The following is a 19424-nucleotide window of genomic DNA, read 5'->3' as shown; positions in this document are numbered from 1 at the left end:
ATAATTGCCTTGTTTAAATTTGTTACAACCTAAAACAGCGCAAGGGACGCGCTGGAGTCAGTATGGCCGTATGGGCGCCAATTAATATAAAATCATGTTAATAATATTTAGATTGATTTTTATATAACTTTAGAAACTTTCAAAGTAAATTCTAAACACATTATTCTGTGTAATAATTACCATGTTTATATTTGTAAATAACGCCATCTGTCGACGAACGTTGTTATTATTAATGGTCGTTTTGTTATTCTAAACACATTATTCTGTGTAATAATTACCATGTTTATATTTGTAAATAACGCCATCTGTCGACGAACTTTGTTATTATTAATGGTCGTTTTGTTATTAAAATAAATTGTAAAGTAAAGTAATTTGTGTAAAATAAATCATTTGGAATTATGTAAAATTCATTATAATATTAATGTTGATTTTTAAACTATATTTCGTAATTAATTGTACAGTAATTTTGATTACATGAATTTACAGTTGTTAAACGTTAAAATTTAAAACGACAGTTGGTTTGTATAAATAAGATGGCAGCTCGCATTTTGAGTTAGTTATTGTGCTAAAATCGTGTGATAAATAAATCAAGTGATACTAGTTGTGTGTTTTCATTATAATGGAGTCTGGACGTGATAATTATGGCGGAACGCCGACATACACCTTATAACTTAACTGATCCTGTATTTTTTATTTTAATTTAATTTTCAAAAGTTAAGCCAAAAAAAAGACGCCCGCCTATTTTTACACTTCCCGCGCTTTTTTCTAGTTATTTTCCTCTCACGACAGTTCTTGTTGAGCATGAAAATTGCGAATTGACAGTTGATAATCGACACAACCTCTTGTTAAACATAATATCGAAGTCGTTGAATAATCTTTAAAAATCAAAATGCTTCATGAGTTCAAATAGCCTGAATAACAATATACATAAATGGGCAAGGCGCATTTATCAGCTGGAATTGAATAATTGTAATTGAAAAATTGTTGTGTTCAGTATAGGTACGAAACTTTAGACAATCTTTGTACAATTTTAGTTATGTATCTGTGCACTTATGACAGCTCTAGTTCGAATTATAAATTTTTCTTTATATTAGACAAAAATAAAAACGTAACTTCTGAGTCTTGTAGTTTGTTGTAAATTTAATTTGTTGTTAAAGATTTTGGTTTAGTTTTAAACAGTCAATAAGTATAAGTTTGTATATATTGATTTTTATATATTAAGTATACGTTCAGTAGTTATGATATATTTAATCAAGTAGTAATCTTTTCTTTTAATATCGTACCTAAAAGATTGCGTCGTAAGATCAAGAATTAGTAGAAATGGATGATAATTTGCCAAGCGATGATGAAATCAAAGATTCGCCTATGAGTCCTAAATTAGGAGGCAAGAAATTAAAGTTAAATGATGGGAGTTCACAAGACAGTCTCAACGAAGGGGGTAAGTAGTCGCTGTTTTTATTTCAGATAACATGTTGTAAGATCTAAATCACTTTAATTTTTTAGCATCAGGCAGCAAAGATATTCAAGACGAAAATGTAGATAGCGGTGTTTCGGCTGATAAATCTGAAAGTCCTAGTGAAATAAATAGCGAAGAGCGTGCAGTTTCTTCTAATATGGAACCAACCAATGAAGTAGTTAATGCAGCACCATCCAGCAGCAACGTGCGAGCTATTTTGCTGGATTTGCGTCGCCCAAGACATTGTAGAATATACAGAAAGCGTAAGACACCTGACCATGATTCAGATGAGAACTCTTCAAGGGATTCTGATGACTTGTCAAATGATGAGAGATCAGACAACATCCAACTGTTTAATACTTACTATGAAAGTGCACCAGGTTCTTCAATTAATTCATCTCCCAGCATGTAAGTGTTCATAAATACCTTTAGAATGTTAATTATTTTGACAATTTAGCATGACTTTGGATTTTATATAAAATACCTTAATATGTCTTCATCTTTGGTGGAGATTGTCTTTTACTTAAATTTGATGTGCTTGTTTTGATTTTAAAAATATTTTAACGTAGGTATATTAATTAGGAAGATTCAATTTCACAAAGTGTATACTTTGTGAAATTATACAATTTAATGTTAATTTTGTTCTTTCTTTATTTAAAAGTATTTTAAACACTATTACAGTAGTTCAAGTGATTCAGCAGCAAGCAGTAATAATGGTTTTAGTGAAGATAATACTCTTGACTTGGAATTAGAAGAAGACGGAGATAGTGAAGACACTGTATTTCTTGAAAATGAACAGACTTCATCTCGAAATAAACAAGAAACAGCAACTCCACCTGTACTTCTAAAAACAAGGCCTAAACATAATTACATAATTCTAAGAGGTAATACTATAGTTTCTTCATAGTTTGAAATTGAAATTGCACAATTCCTTCATGAAATAATACCTAGAAACAGAGAAGTGTCATAATATTTATTTATTGTTGCTGAAATTTTAGTTAAAAGTTTTTTGTATAAGCCATGGAGCCAGACTAATAATTGCTACTAGTTGTGGTCAAAAATCTATGTATTAACTCCATGATCCTTGGCAATGAACTATTTTACTGTTCAATTGCAAATTTTAATGAAATAATAATATTTTAAATATATATATGTATAGGTAGCCAACAGCTTAGATAAAAAATTTTGTTTGTTGTTGTATAGGGCAAAAATTCTGTTTATTGGAGTGTTAATAGAAAATTTAATATGTTGGCCAAACAAGGACCCAAAATAATGTCTAATTACTCTGTCCATTTCTTTACAATAAGATATTGATTTACAGAAGTTATTAATCGTGAAATGGGGCTGACATTTCCATTGGGAAAAGCTGTTAAAGAAGATGTAATTTTTGAGAAAAAGTTCTATGGCTCATTACATGCAGTGTACAGAATGGCAAAATTTGACTCACTAATGAAACATCGAGGCTGTGTTAATTCCATTAATTTTCATCCAGAGGGTAAGTACCTTTAATTAAACTCTTAACTTTTATAGCCTCACAATACTATACTTAATAATATACATCTTGAATAAAGTCAGGGAGTAACCACACCATATATAAATTACATTATTGACAGATTTTTTTAAAATTAAATCATTTTATGTCCTGTTTATATTTCTTTAATAACAATAATTATAGTATATTTAAAGAGTACTTAAGTTTAAAGACTGCAATGAAGCTAATTTAGTTTATAAAAGGCTTTGCTTGCTTTCACATTTCAATACATTGGCATAAGGTGATACTTAACATTGTCTGATATCCCTGTGTAACACAGGTACATGAAGTGGAAACCTAATAATATAATATACAAGTCAGTTTCAGTATTTGTTTTCAGTCAGGGTAGACTGTAGACCATACCCTGCCTAGTCATACTTTTATTTTATTTTTAGAAAATCTGATAAACTCATGGGAAAATAAATTAAGTATAATGTTAATTCAGTAGACAAGCAACACTATTAGTAATTAAAGTCTATTGAATTGTCAATTAAAATGCAATCTGCAATTTTTATAAGTTAAAGCGCAAATGATAAATATTTTTATTTGTTAAAATATTTTTTTACAGGTCATCTATTGGCCTCTGGTTCGGATGATACCAATGTAATTGTATGGGACTGGGCAAGAAATACCCCAATTCAAACGGTGAAGACAGGACACAAATCAAATGTGTTTCAAAGCAAGTTCCTCTATTTGAATGCTCAGACGCAACTCAATATTGTGACTTGTGCGAGGGATGGACAGGTAAGTTAAATATTACAATCTAACAGAATGTTGATGGGAGAAAAAAGTGTCTAATTTTCTTGTAGGCAAACATCATTATTGGCTTTGTATATACTCTTATTATATTTTTACATTTAAATGAGATTTATTATTCGTTTGATACATGAATTTCGATATTGAATGGATTGCTTTGTTTATTGTTATTAAAAAAAAATTGTATGGCATAAAAACGGCTCTTACCTTCACTCTTGCACATAGTATTGCTTTTATTAACATAGCTTTTACATAGTGTTTTACCGGATTGTAGCTATGTTAATTAACTTATAATTATTTAACATAATTTTTAAAAAAATCTGCAAAAATTGAAAAAAAATTGCTCACGGTTTCCGCAAAAACCCCTCATCTTTAAGTCGATATCAACTCCGGGGAAATAAATACAGATAATGTAACTTTTCCTACAGCTGTGGTACTTTTTGAATTTCAACACCTTTTGTCTTCAGTCACCGTGACTTCGCAAAAATTCGGAAAAATTGAAAATTATATTAAATAAGTATATGTTTATAATAATACATAGCTTCAATTCTGTAAAAAATTGTCTTCTTTAAAAGGCTCTTACCCTCAATTATGCAGAAGTTAATTAGTAATGACATTAATTTTAGATAATGAGAGGTATTTATAAAAATTCTAATTGCAGTTTTCGATTTGAAATTGTCAGGTCCGACTGATCCAATGTCCGGCTAGCGGGGCGAGCGGGGCGTCGCGTCGGAAGCTCGCGAGTCACGGGCGGGCCGCGCATAAGGTGCACGTCTCCGCTCACGAACCACATTTGGTCATCTCTGCCGGAGAAGACGCGGTCGTGATGCGATGCGACGTTAGAGAGGAACATGGTTCCAAGTGAGTTATTGGATTTGGTTTAATGTAAATTATATTTAGTTCGATAGTTCAGTTTTTGGTTTAATATTATTATTTGATTTGATATAAATCTTTGGTAAGATCCATTACTAAAAATAACTGATACATTTACGCCCGGCCTAAGTAAATAAAACCGTAGAAATAATATTAAAATAAACATGTCTATGTTTAAAACATATCAAATGATGTTTCACTTAGTCTATCTTGGCTACATTCAGAAATTTTGATATGCTCCTCTTTTCTCTTTTCTTACAGGAATAAAAACCTAAGTTTTAATATACAACATTTTTTTCCAATGTTTCTTTCCGCAGAGTTTTTCTGGAACTATACATAAATTAGATAAAAATACTTTAATTAATTGATCCAACAGTCTTCGAGTTTTTAATGTATATTTTTCTGTTAATTATTAATAGCATTTTTTTAATGATGCATATTTCAGTTATCAATTAACATTCACAGACTTTTCCAAGTACGCGAAACGACACCTATTCCCTTATATAGTGTGGCGGGACATCCTCTGAAACCGGAGCAACTTTTGGTAGCCGGTCGCGACATGTACCTACGAGTGTACGATACGAGGAAAGCGGATAAGCCTTTGGACTTTTATACGGCTAACTTCACTCAGGTGAGATTCGAAATGAAAAATTGTTAATAATATTTATTGTTATTACATAATAATAATTTACTACATGCAGACGTTAACTAGGAACCTCACCATTGTGTCATTATCGCTAAATCAGGTGGTTTGTGCGTGTAGTATTTTTTTGAAGTGAAACTTCTTTAGAATCGTTGTGATTTCAAACCGGATGCAACGAAAAAGCGACAGTAAAAAGAGACAGAAACATTAATTCATATGATTTAACGTGGGAGAAAATGAGATAGATAAACTTCTTTAGAATCGTCGTGATTTCAAACCGGATGCAGCGGTAAAGAGAGACAGAAACATCAATTCATCATATGATTTAACGTGGGAGAAAATGAGATAGCAGGCATTATACAGCCTCTCTTTACTGCCGCTTTTTCATTTGATCGAATTTCAAACTTTCGATGTTTTAGTTTTTCCCAAATTAAAAATTTATATTAAACTTATAAATTAAAATTTATCATTAAAATATACTGTTTTAAAAGAACACACACATTTAGATAATGGAAAATGATTAATTTATATATGATTAATAATAAAAAAAATGTTTTGAAGGTTTCACTTCTACCATGTGTGAATTGCACATATGTTTTTTTTTATAGAACAGGAGGCTCATCTGATGTTAAGTGATACCGCCTCCCATAGACACTCGATGCCAGAGGGCCCGCGAGGGCGTTGTCGGCCTTTTAAGAATTTGTACGCTCTTGTAGGAGATTAGGGTCTGTCGAATTGGTTCGGAAATACTTTAGTGGGCAGCTGGTTTCAAAAGTGGTGGTGCGTGGGAAAAACTGATCAAACACTTCTGTTTTTGAACTTTTTTATCTCTTGTTGAGTTTCCAAGGCACGATAAACGCCGCAATAAAGCATTATTTCAGATATTTAATTAATCACGATCTTAAGCCCCTATAAACCATAACCAAATCGTTAAATCCTGTCAAACATATCTATGACATTTAACAAATTATCCAGAGTCAAGTTGTTTAAACGCTTGTTAAATATTTATTTTAATGAAGAAAGCTTTATAATACTAATAGAAATTAAGGTAAGCAATAAAAATAATTTCATACACTATCATTACAGTCCAGAACTATTCATTCATTAATTCATTCATTTCATTTATTATCAGAAAACAAGGTTCCATAATTATTTGTTAGTAACAATTTACTTAATAGCTATGTAGTAACAATACATTAAAATCACAATTATGATAATTCAGATTCAAATATATAAATATATAAATAATTAAAATTCCTTTAATCTGCAATTGCAGATAATGGTCGTCTTTGAGTACATAATGAATGAGTTGATAATTTCAGAGTTCGGGGTCAGTTCACAAGTCAATGATGCATCTGACGTGCGCCGTGTACAACCACGATGGATCAGAAATACTGGGATCGTATAACGATGAAGATATCTACTTGTTTGATACGAAACTTGATGTTTATGATAAGTAAGTTTTACTTTTAAAAAAAATGGTTTAATTAAAAAATTAAGGACAGTTTTAAAGTTTTGGAAAAATTCAAATTACTGCAAATACCAAATATATGGCAATAGATAGCGTTAATATGGCAACATTTTAATAGACAACAAGCCTATCATAGATATTTGTCAACATCATATATATTGATAAAGTATGTTTCTGAAGAAGATGGAATCGAAAATAATTTTTTTTCTCACCATATTCAAATATATTTGTACTTGAACGTGTGCAATTGATTTGCAGGGACACAACAGATATCGACAAGCAGACATACACACACAAATACAGCGGGCACCGGAATAGCGCGACATTCAAGGGCGTGGCTTTCTTTGGCCCCCAGAGTCAGTACATCGTGTCGGGGTCTGATTGTGCCCACATTTACATTTGGGAGAAACAGTCGGAGGCTATCGTTCAATGGATGGATGGGGATATTAGTGGTGTGGTAAGTGTTCAGCGAAATTTTGGAGATTACCATATACAGACAGACAGGCAAATTTATATTTTTTAAATTAGCTCTCTAACACTGCTTAGCTGAAAATAGTTTTTGCATATATGTAATGACCCGATTAAAGAAAAAACCAACGAGCGAGAATTAAGGGGTGTCTTGTCGATTGTATGAAATAAAACTTTACAAAACAAAAAAAAAACAATATTAAAAACTTAACCTTAACAAACTATTTATAAACATTTTTTTTAATACAAAGTGTGGCTGCTTACGAACGTCTACATTTAGATTATATCTATATATAGTCTCATCAAAATCCGTTGCGTAGTTTCAAAGATTTAAGCATACAAAGGGACATAGGGACAGAGAAAGCGACTTTGTTTTATACTATGTAGTGATATAGTTAAATGTCAGGAGTGTCTGTATAGTATATCTAATGTATGTATTAAGAAGTCGCACAAGACTAAATATATGACAGTATGAAACTTAAGATCCTAACAACCCAGATCCTTACAGATGCACCATACATCTCTAGGTACCAGAGATCAGATAAAATTCGTACTTTTGAAGACCTGACAGAACACTTTCGTTGTTAATATATGTATGAATTATTTTAAGAAACCTTCCGCCATATTAAAACAAAAGTTGCCGACTAATATCTATTTGTATAAATTGCAGGTAAATTGTATAGAGCCCCATCCCCGTTTCCCGATAATCGCTTCGAGCGGTTTGGACAAGGATGTCAAGATTTGGATGCCGTGTCGACAATCAGATCCTGATTTGAAAGGAATGGAGAAGGTATGGATCCTCAAATTATTAAGTCGGAATTCTAATTTTTTATTCGATTAGTATATTTATCAGGTGTTCAGTTTGAATTGTCTACTCCACCGCATGTTCCGAAACGCGAAACAGGAAACCTCGTGCTAGTTTTTATGCTTTTTTGTTCGTCTTCAATATTTTACAATGTTTACATTAGTAGTTACAGTTTAATATAGCTGAAGCGAATAATTTTCAATTACAAGGTAGTCAAAGTAACAAAATAGTCACAGATATATGCACAAACCAAGTGCTATCCCAATTATAGGCGCAAACAATATTCTAATTATTATGACGCTTAAAAACACAAACTAAAAAATAATTAAAGTAATATAAAATAAAGTAAAAATAAATACATTACAAAATCAATTGAATATCTGAATGAGTTCTATCTATATAAATGAGTTTGAAAAAATATCAAATTTTTTTTTGGAAATTTACGACCTCCCCACTGCGATCCAATACCTGCATCAATTTCAGCGTTATGAATTAAATTATAACTCCTTAAAGATCTATTTAATGGAGCATTCTGACCCAGATTCGATTTTGCATACTTAATTCTAAAAGGAGGCTTTGAAACTCGTTGTAGCTTTTTAGGAATAGTTATGGACAAGACTTGTTTTTTATATCTGTGGTATTTTTGTGCGTAGGTGGTTCGAGGAAACTCCGTGACCCGCCCTAGTCGGATGTTCACGGATTTTTTACCATCACTTTATAGTGCCTGGCGTGAAACACTAACTGACGAAGACTCCCCGGCCTACGGGACCAATATAGACTTCGATGGCAATGCGTGCACCACTTTCTAGCGTTCTACGATTTCCCATCTGAACTAATTTCATGTTTTGTATATAGCATAAGTTTGCAGACAGATATTTGATTTTCACACTAATATTAAATGTAAAAGTATGTATCTATAAATTTTAAATTTTATGAATACCTGTTTTATTTAGATTCTATAACATTGCTATACTAAAATAAACGCATTATTAGGTGTCAAATATCATTGTGGCACGTTTACATAATATATCTCATTAGTAAAATGTAATATAACATTGTATATTAATGTTAAAATATGTAAAAATGATTTTTTTTTATAAAAAATACTATTTGCGCGGCCTTTTAAAACATTGAATAAAAAGTTTAAGGTTTTGTGGTTAAAATTAAAACGTAACCATGGCAACATTTAGTCCTCATTTTTGTTGGTTTCTGTAAGAATTGTGCTAATTCTAAAAATATCGAATACTTATTTTAAAGATTTTATGATTCCTCTACTACCAGGACTATAAATATAGCATATTTTTTTTTATAATATTCACATAGTATTGGCACGAAATTTGAATTTAAAATTGACTCTTGTGTGTAATTAGAGTTAGATTCTCCACATATCTTATGCTGACGGTAATGTTTACTGTGTCAAAAAAATTACATTTTAAATATAATTTAATTAATCAAAGACCTATCATTTGTAATTTTGAAGATCCTATAACAGTTATAAAAGAAAATTATATAAAACTATTAATAAAACTCAATTTTTACAACCCAGTCTGTCGGTCTTGGCTTTCAAATTAATGAAGCAATGTCATGTATTTAGCTAAAATCCCACTTCTACGTGCGTTCAAACCCAAAAGGTATTCTTACTAGAGCAAGACCAATAGCAATTTATCTAGTTTCTGAATCACCTTTTTGTATATACATAACAGTAAATGACCATTACATACCAATTGTAATGGATGTAAATAAATTGTTGTAATAAAATTAGTATAATTTTAGTGCTAGGAAATTGTATTTAAAGCTTAGATTTAACCACGGAAGAGATAAATAAGATTAATTCCAACTTGTATGAACAGTGTTCGACACCCATTTAGTATAAATAAGAACATACTTCAAATAAAAGAAGCTGTACCCTTGCCCACATCACTTATTTGTCTATTCAGTGGAATTTTAATATTTAACAAAGTTGATTATATTTGTTGTAAACAGTTTTTGTAATTGTAATCGGCTTTTATTTTGTTTTCACTTGTTTTTACTTTAATATCATGTGTAGTGACACAATGGTAATAAAGTGGTTTTCTTTTTAAAATATATCCTGATTCAAAAAGTTATTTGCTCTCTTGTGCTTAGTTTTAATAAAGTGTGAACCAAATTTGTATCCGTTTTACACATTTATTTGATAAATATTAACAAGGCCTTCTATTTTATTTCAAGTTTGTTTCACAGGAAAAACTTAAATCTAACATCTTATATCTATATATACAGTTAAACGTTTATCGTTATATCTTCATACTTCCTACGCAAAGTATAAATTGAAAATTTATCCAAAACGCAATACCAAAGCTTCTTGTGCATTGTAAGACTTCATTGGATTGAAATCCTGATGATAACGGTTTTTGGACATCTCTACTGGTTTCTTAAGCATCATATTTTCCCGCTTATGGTGATTATTTATACATACTTAGTCGCAATTAAACTAATGTACTGCTTATATTAAATAGCTAATACTCGATCGTAGATAATTGATAAATAACAAATTACTATGGAATAAAACGTTAGTTTTTTTTAATAGAATATTAAGATCGCCGAGTTAGTAATGATTTTGTAAACTTGTCATCTTAGGTTTAATAATTTTATTATAAATACTCCAGTGTGAATTTCAAGAATTCACACTGGAGTATTGCAGGTTAAATACTAGTAAATTATTTCACTGAATATAAGTGTTTAAATGCAATTCAATTACATTTATGATTGACATGGGTGAGATTAGACATTTTATTTCGGAATTCGGGACAAATCATAATGCCGGATTCAGCCGTAGTGAGCAGGGAAGAGGGCAGAACGTGTGTTGTAAACGCGATACTTCTCATGCCACTGCCATTCGCGCTGCCCGGTCCCCAAGATAGCGGATTCAAAGGACCGGCACTGCGTTACTTACATTCTGCTCCGACACTCAGTACTCACCAGTGGCCGAGAGCCTGGAGAAGAAAGACGGTTGTTTAGATCATCGAAAATGCCGTCCGAATGGAGCAATGAGATTACAATACAATTCTTAGAACTACTAGAAACGGAAAAAGTAATTTGGGATGTTATGGATAAACAACATAAACAGAAACATAAGGTTCACGACGCGTGGAAAAAAATCACGTGTTGCTTTACCTATTGACGAACTTAAATAAAAAAAGTCTCTGATGGCCACTTTCAGGCCTCTTTTGAAGAAAAAACATAATTCAAGTCGATCAGGCACATATGAGATATTTAATCCGATATGGTTTGCCTTTGATATTATGAAGAAATTTTTGGGGCCCACTTATTGTAGATGAGATAGTGAATAAGGAATAACAGGTAAGCAGATTTTAGACTATTTGTTTTTATATATTATTATTACTAACTATTTAAATTGTAGTAGGTATGTGTCGTATGTGTCCTTTATCAGGCCCTCAATCTGGGAAATAGATTAAGGATTGCGCCAGGTTGATTATGTATCGTTTTCGACCGTGCGTAAATACTATTATTATTTATATGTTATTTTGTATAGGTACTAAAAATGGCAGTCCTGCCTGACGCGCGTACAAAGTGTAACATAATTAAAATTAACCCGCAGGCGGTGACCTAGGCAATTCTACTGAATAAAACATGTCTTTTCTAATTGGTATTTATTATTATTTAGGAAAGGCTATATAACCACTCTTTCTCCAGGTGTACTTATATAATGCAAGTAGGTACCTACTAATGGTGTTTTTAACGGATGATATCAAAATAATTTGCAAATTCTGATCAAATTTCTGTAATGTTATTTCGTGCACGTCTATCAATAAGTGGCATTCCTTGTAGCTGATGATGAAGTGTCGTTTTGTCTCTAATGGAATCGAAAGTTCCTGGAGGTGTGTAAATGTTCTAAAAAGATTTCCTTTTTTTAGAAAATTATGTAATAAAATGCATGTAATAACAATTTGTGGTAGCTTTTCTATTGGTTTCTTGAAAATTCTAAATACAGATAATAACACACCAAACACATTTTTAACGATTACACGAGCACTAGAAAGTTATTAATTAACTGTGCGCTCTACAGTGCCAATGTCATCAATCAAATCAAATCAAATTTTTTTCAAATCAAAATTTATTTATACATGTACCTACATCCTTATCTAACAATGTACACTTATGAACGTCAAAAAAAAAGAAATATTAAATGAATTTAATTTTAATGATTTTTAGATTTCATGATTACCAGGATTAAGCGTTTCATTACATTTTTGTGTAAAGCGAAAGCCGTCACAGACAAACACATATGGAACATTTATTTCTCTTCCTGTTAGTAGAGTATCTGGTGGCAAGTTAAGAGTGCCATTGACAATTTTTTGCCAAAGCAAGCTATGTTCAACAATTCCTCCATCCTTAAATTCCCAATACGTCCTTGTCCACCGATATCGGTAAAAACGAAATTATAGTTACTATCTACTAAAGCCATTAGCGCAATGCTATATGTATTTTTGGAGTTATAATACTTCGAGCCGCTATGTAATGGACATTTTACTACGATGTGTTTCCCGTCGATAGCTCCAACACATCGCGGGATTTATTTTCTAAATCCCTCTTCAATAGCTAACCATTCTTCTGGTGTTTGTGGTAACTGTAACTAAGATACCTAATATATTTCATTAGATTTATTAATGACAGTTTTGAAACTTTAAGCAACATACCTACTGCAGACAAAAAAAGAGAGGAAGACGAGTGCGATGTTTATGCTTCATTGTTAGCAAAAAAGTTAAGGAAGTATCCAGAAATAATGCGAGACAGGATTATGTACTAAATTGATGGTCTTCTTCTGGATAACCCTTACCCTGACGTGTAGACTTCGGAAACTATCTCCAGTCGTTAGATATCGAAGGGTTATCTCTAGGCGTATTATTGGTGGAATAGGTATTCTTAGTCTTGTCTGTTTCTTTATCATAGGTTCAATTTTGTTCAACAGAAATTCAATATCGGTACGAGACATTCTGGAAAAGTTATTTAATTCCCCAGATTCTTCACTATTCATTTCATTATTATTTGAAACAAAAGACAGGCATCATAATTAACTCAATTAACTTACAGTAGAATTAGTGTATGCATTAAAAAATTAGTTAAGTAGGTAGGATGATAATTAGGTACTTACAAGGTTCTATTTCGATGGATAGATATCATCCACCATCGTCAAAAACGAACATTCTTTTTTTGTATTCGATATCTTTTTAAATATCGAACATAGTGGATGCCTGGAAGAGATCAATCGAAAGCGATAAGGCCGCCAGTTGCTCTCCTTTTCATTTAACTATGTTTTATTTTTATATTGCAATGTAACGATGTGTTGATAAATAAATAAATTATGTATCGCAAAAAGAGACGGCGCGGCTGCTGTAATTATTTCGACGTCTGACATTGCCCAGACTTGAAAGCGAAGTAAGTGGTAGGGCAATATGTAAACACACACTCCTCTCGATCCTGCTGCAGCATTATTTAGGGAATTATCGCCGGCAGCGGGAGGGACAGCGGCAGGGGCTGAATGTATGGAATAACGGTTTTATTTTTTACCAAATGCATTAGTCAATTGTCAAAATCGGTCATGGTCGGATATAACTTTAAAGTCATTAGGACAATTGACAGCAAACGTAGGGCTTAGGTGAAAATCTGAATTAAGATCCTAAAATATAATGCTTTCTGAGGTACCATTGATTTGAATAGAAATGTTATTACAAAATATCGTGGTATTTTTAAAACGAAACTTATAAGCAATTGGATCTTTTTGTACTATCTATTTCCTTTCATTAATGCGAGTTATTATTATATTATTCTTATTATTCTATGAGGACTTAGATCACAAAATTTTAAATCAATTTATATTTAGTTCCACAATTTTTATATTTGATTTTAGACTGAACCGTTTAATGTGTAAATTCTAGGGACAAATAACTTACTCACTGTCATGACACATAAAAACTGCAGTGTAGTATTTAACCGATGTAAAAAAGAGGTTATCAGTTTGACTTGTATATGTATTTGATACAGATAGTATTTGATAATACATATTTGACTTAGATAATCTCTTTAGCCCTCCAAACATGTGGGCTAAACTTTATATTTGTATGTTTGGCCAAAAAAAAATCCAAAAACTATGTACTTACATATTAAGTTAACCTTTTTGAATAAAATTACGTATATTTCAACATAGGAAACAGTTTGATTCATATAAAAATCGTTTAAGTACTTTCGAGCGTCATGCGACATGATTATCCCATACACATGTCCGAACGAAGGCATAAAATATATAGGTAAGTATTACAAAATAAATTATAGGTTTCAGTTGTCAGGTATTTGATGTATTTTTTTTTAATTACGTTTTATTTTCCTACTTAACGTGCTTCCTCCAACCTCCCGAATATGCAAAATCAAGCCATGTAACGTGATAATATTTACCCCTAAAAAGATATATAAAATATTATAAAAGCTTCTTCGTTACAAGGGAAGGTAAAAGGTTTAAGCAGCTAACTGTAAAAAGATTAATTTAAACTAAAATTCACTTCAGGGTTTTCGCCATAACCTTACTGTCGATAAAATTTGCACCGTTTGTATTATTATTATTTATGGGGATATAGTTCCTATTGGAGGACTCAAGTCGTCAGTACCTCGTGTACTAGTAACTAGACGTGCGTAGACGTCAGTCACTATTTTATATAGTATTTAATGTTCAAATTAATTGGTGGTTAGACTCTTTTGACTCTTATAGTATTACGTTGACCAGTTTCAATCTCTGTCAACTGTTAATAAAATAAATAGCTCACCTACTAAATTACCATACGCCGATATATCTTTCATTTATTTAAATAATTAAAAACCAAAAGTATGAGATAGGTAACTCTCGGCTCTCGCACACATTGATTCCACCCATTTATGAAGCACTGAACATTAATTATTATATTATATTATACTAAATAGAAGTAAAAACAAACACTTAATATATTTCTACAACAATATATAATATTATAAGATAATTTATATAAGTAAAAAAACATATTTGCATCAAACTTCAAAGTACAAACATTTCCCGCTATTTTCGTGATTTATGAATGGCAAGACAATAAGCGACACGTAGTGACCAAATTAGGAACTAAAATAAAGAAATTCTTGTAAAATTTCTGCGTTTTACATAAAATGCCAACATTGACGATAATTCCACTAAGTTCGGCATAATTTAAACATTTTATACTATAGTTTTAATCATTAAATTTCAATTGTTACTATAACTTTAGCAGAGTTTTTATTTTCATATTTGTCCACATGCTGCTTTCAATTTTCCAATGGTCGCAGTTCTCGACCAATCAAATGCGAGGCGTGTAGAAGCCCGCGCCATCTTCGATTTCAAACTCGTCTCGTCTCCGCCGCTCGTTCACTTGATCAGTCAGTCGCGCGTCGGTTTCGAACCACTATATACTTAACTTGTTTTAATTTTAGTAATTAATAAAAAAATCCGAACAATCATGAGCTCCAATGATAAAAACAGTGAAGTGGCCGTAGACAAGGTTGGCGAATCGGGAGACACGAAAAGTGATCTAAAGGGAGCCAAAAGGGCAGCAGAGGTGAGTGCACATGTCAGATATTGTATTCATTTTAGAAACTCGCCATTTTATTGAATGTTGAAAATTAGGTTATCTTTGGTATATAAGGGGGTCTTTTATGCATTTTACGTGGTAATAGCAAGTAGTCACGTTTTGCCGCTCAAATGACATGAAGTAGTACCGGCTTATACTGAATATAATACAACAAGCGTGTTAGCAGCATGAGGTAATCGATGAGTCACTGAACGCATTTTATTATGGAAAATGATATAATTATCTTCGTAAATAAATTGAAAACGTTCAGTTTTAGTTGTTTTTAGGTTTGTTTACTCATTTTCGACAGGCAGGCATGACCTTGGTAAAAAAAACATGGCGCGAGAACGTACCTACGTACTCTCATGTCCTCGTACAGTCTCTATGAAGTTTTTAAATAAATTTTCTACATGAGTATCGATTTTAGAGACAACGTTGTTATTTTTGAATCATTTTCATTTGCAGCTTGATACCTACCCAATAGCGTGACGCTAGCTGTGTAGTTTATAGAAACATGGCGGACGCAGCGCGTGAATGTCATTGTAGAATGTGGACTGCCATAGATAAAACTAGTAAAATGTGCATTTATGACAGGCGATGTTATTTTTAATAAACCTATTTAGGTTATTCATTATTTCGTTAATCGAGGCGACGCGATTGAATGCTATGTATGTAACAAGGACTTAAAATTTGTGTCGAATTTTAAGTTAAGTAGTCAATGACCCGGCTTATTTGCATTCTCAGTTCCTTTGTTTTGCGATGTACTAAATCTATGCAGCGCAGGTTGTCTAGTTTAAATAAACGTGTACGTTTCATTATTTTTATCTAATCAATAAAGGTTATTATAGTTTCATCGTTTCCGGCACCGAACAGTTGCAGCGTAGGTAGTCTGTTTCAAATAATAATATCTTACAATTCAATTGCTTCTAGGTGCATCTTTAAAAACTAATACTCCTTGTCGTTTTGGCGGTTGGTAATCGTTCTACGTCACTGCTCATGCTTTGGCCGACCGGTCGTCTTCCGTACTCTTTGCCACCGAATATGAGACTTTATTGACATACGATAACTGAGCCAAGCTCTTGGTCATTTATAATAAACCGTTTTAAGCAACTCTTTCTTGAATGAATTTTATGTTTCCAACTCACTAACTTCGTTACATAAGGTCGTATTTTCTATACTTAAGACTTAGCTCGCTTATTTTCTTGTTTCCTTTCTTCACACGTCTTATTACCCACGGCACTATTGTTACGTACCTTTTTGTCACCGGCGAACCATATCTTGCACGTTAACAGGTGTCGTATTAATCACTATTTAATGATAGCCAATTTAAATAATTAGAATAAATATTTGTTTGAAAATAATTTGTTAAAGATTTAACTAAAAAGTTATATTCTTTAGGAAAAGGTAACGGAGGCGAAAAAGGCGCGAAAAGAGGAAAACGGCGGCGGTGGTGATGATGGAGCCCACAGTGAAGAAGAGGACTTAGAAGGAGAGGGTGAAGAAGGAGAGGATGATGATGAAGAAGTGGAGGGGGAGGAAGGTGAAGAAGATGAGGAAGAATTAGCTGAAGAAGACGATGACGACATTGAAGGTAAACCTATTCTATAAATAGGCCCATAATTCCTTTATAACAATTATTTTACTAATGATTGATAACTATGTACCCGTAGAAAGGTAAATATTTTTAGTATTTCAAAGTATTTGCCTTTTCGTTGCTGATTGCTGAAATGCTTAGAAACCTACAAAGTTCCCGATATGTCTAGACTTAACCCTCATTTAATTCTTATGTTACATACACGCAAATAATGCGTCCCATCAATATTAATATAAACTACCATCATACTTGTTTTACTATTGTATTGTTATATTTAATTGTTTGGAATTCAAATCTCAAAATATTGCTGTTTTTGCAGATGAAGAAGTTGAGGAAGAGTTAATAGATGAAGAAGAAGAAGATGACGCGTAATAGGGCTCACGCCTTTCTATGGACAATGTCACAGTGTAGTAATTATGAGTGCATGTGACGCCCGGTTACGGCCTCGGTTTGCCCCAACTGAAAGCGTCAGCGGCATCAGCCCAGTTGGGAACTTCCGAGGCCTACGCTCCCACCTAAAAACGGGTGCACCTCTGTTTAAATGACAAGATTGTAATTAAGTCTAAATCCAGTGATTTTCAATTTTTTACCAAGTTCAAGTATGGTTACTGGTTGCAACAAATATATCTTAAGACTTAGTAGAATGCTGTTGAATTTTGTCATGAAATGTACAAATGTGTTTTGAAAGTAAAATTTATTTCTAAGTGAATCCATTCTGTATTTAGGTTAACCTGTGAGCCCTAATGGTGAAGTTGTGATATTTTTCTGTACAGACCAATGACCACATATTTTCACATACAGTAATTATAACCAAAATAGATTGTTATAATTTATAGAATAAGTCACAAAGCTCATCCTTTCGTTGCAGGTAATGAGTTTGTGTGTACATATTTAGCATAAGAATTGCAAATCATTGTGAAATATTACAGTATGAATAACTTTTTTATTATACAAAATAACCAGACTTCCCCATAACATACTATCGTTTCCTTCACAACTGCGGAAAAATTTAAAATTACAAAGATTCTAATTTTGATCCGTTAAGTTTCGAATTGCAATAGTCACCTTCCTTTTTCTGTGAATTAAACAAGAAAAACATCACAATTTTGCCATTATCTTGTGCACATCGCGCGCCCGCCGCTCGCTCCCCTAACGACTGATAACGAGAGCGCGACGGCCGCCGTGTAAAGCGTTGCGATAGCGAGCCTTCATACCTAAAACCGGTCTCCAATATTGTCCATATTTTAATTAGGATATTAATATCGGCTGGGTATTTGAACGTTTCGAAGAACGGAATAAGAGATTCCTAGGTTAAAAATTAGTATGTAGGTTGGTACGTAACAATAATTCATGAGGGGGGACGCGCCGGGTGCTAGCCCGGGGTGAGGGGAATGCGTGGCTTGTGGCGTCAGCGTCTCCCCTCCCGCGGAGCGCGTGGCCTCGTTCGATTTGCCGCGCTGGGCTTGGGTCCCCGCGCCCCGCGCCCTCTTCGCTGGCGTCTGTCGCGACCGACACCTACCGAGCGACGGCAACGCGTCGGCCGCCATGAAAAGTACTCATCGAGCGATATCCACTGCTGCTCGATACGTTGCACTCCTATTACAGCGATGTATGACGAGGCTTTGTCTAACGTCGATGCGTTGATTCCATGTGCATATTTTCTCGTAATACGCGCGCCCGTTGCTGAATGCCGGTCGATTAAACAATAACGTGCCGTATATGGTTATATTTTTTGTACCTAAAACCTGGCATACAGTAGAAGGCGTTGTGGAACGAGCGGCTTAGCAAATATTTCTCCACTGACATGAAAATAATAAAATTGGGGGATATTATTCTAATTCACTCGTTAAATATAGTAATAATACTTATAGTAATTATGGACAATGAAATAAATTCAAATTTTAAATGAACTTTTATCCTTAATTCTGACGTCCCGCCTTTTCTAAATGGTAAGATTACTATGCTGTCGCATATTGTGTACGATGTACGGCTGATGTGAATACCTTAGTACGATTTATTTATTTGTGATGTTAAACACATTGATTTTCTACAATGGACGAAATGTAAATACAACTGATTTAAGTAAAACGTTATTTTGTTTTCTACGCTTATTTATTTGTCCCTAAGCATGTGCTCTCGGTATCAATATAACCTCAATCTTCTCGCCAAATTCTATTTTTAATATTTTTACAAAGATAAGCTGTT

The 19424-nt window shown here is 32.9% G+C and overlaps 3 protein-coding genes across 4 annotated transcripts; all 3 read left to right on the top strand.

The window, feature by feature from the left end:
• The first annotated feature begins 1080 nt into the window (after positions 1-1080).
• Positions 1081-8940, top strand: LOC110996091 (DDB1- and CUL4-associated factor 8). 2 transcript variants are annotated; one of them, XM_045629921.1, is made up of 12 exons: positions 1081-1192; positions 1291-1438; positions 1504-1864; positions 2138-2340; positions 2778-2951; positions 3556-3731; positions 4426-4604; positions 5082-5247; positions 6582-6715; positions 6989-7187; positions 7869-7988; positions 8657-8940. In XM_045629921.1, exons 2-12 carry the CDS (start codon positions 1321-1323, stop codon positions 8810-8812), a joined length of 1986 nt encoding a protein of 661 aa, XP_045485877.1. In that variant the 5' UTR covers positions 1081-1192; positions 1291-1320; the 3' UTR covers positions 8813-8940. The 2 variants fall into 2 exon arrangements, with proteins under 2 accessions (XP_045485877.1, XP_045485878.1); XM_045629922.1 differs by lacking the exon at positions 1081-1192 and having other exon boundaries at positions 1202-1438; positions 1510-1864.
• Positions 8941-10611: 1671 nt separating this feature from the next.
• On the top strand, positions 10612-12952 carry LOC123689513. The gene is made up of 2 exons (XM_045629850.1): positions 10612-11156; positions 12678-12952. The coding sequence occupies exons 1-2, from the start codon at positions 11011-11013 to the stop codon at positions 12808-12810; spliced, it is 279 nt and encodes a 92-aa protein (XP_045485806.1). The 5' UTR covers positions 10612-11010; the 3' UTR covers positions 12811-12952.
• A 2445-nt stretch (positions 12953-15397) lies between these two features.
• Positions 15398-19322, top strand: LOC110996076 (acidic leucine-rich nuclear phosphoprotein 32 family member B). Its single transcript, XM_022263584.2, has 3 exons — positions 15398-15613; positions 17024-17216; positions 17539-19322. The coding sequence occupies exons 1-3, from the start codon at positions 15515-15517 to the stop codon at positions 17589-17591; spliced, it is 345 nt and encodes a 114-aa protein (XP_022119276.1). The 5' UTR covers positions 15398-15514; the 3' UTR covers positions 17592-19322.
• The last annotated feature ends 102 nt before the right edge of the window (positions 19323-19424 follow it).

Source organism: Pieris rapae, chromosome 10 (assembly GCF_905147795.1).
Source record: "Pieris rapae chromosome 10, ilPieRapa1.1, whole genome shotgun sequence".
NCBI lineage: Eukaryota > Metazoa > Arthropoda > Insecta > Lepidoptera > Pieridae > Pieris > Pieris rapae.
The sequence above is the reverse complement of the archived record's forward strand: the minus strand, read 5'-3'. Positions and strand labels throughout refer to the sequence as shown.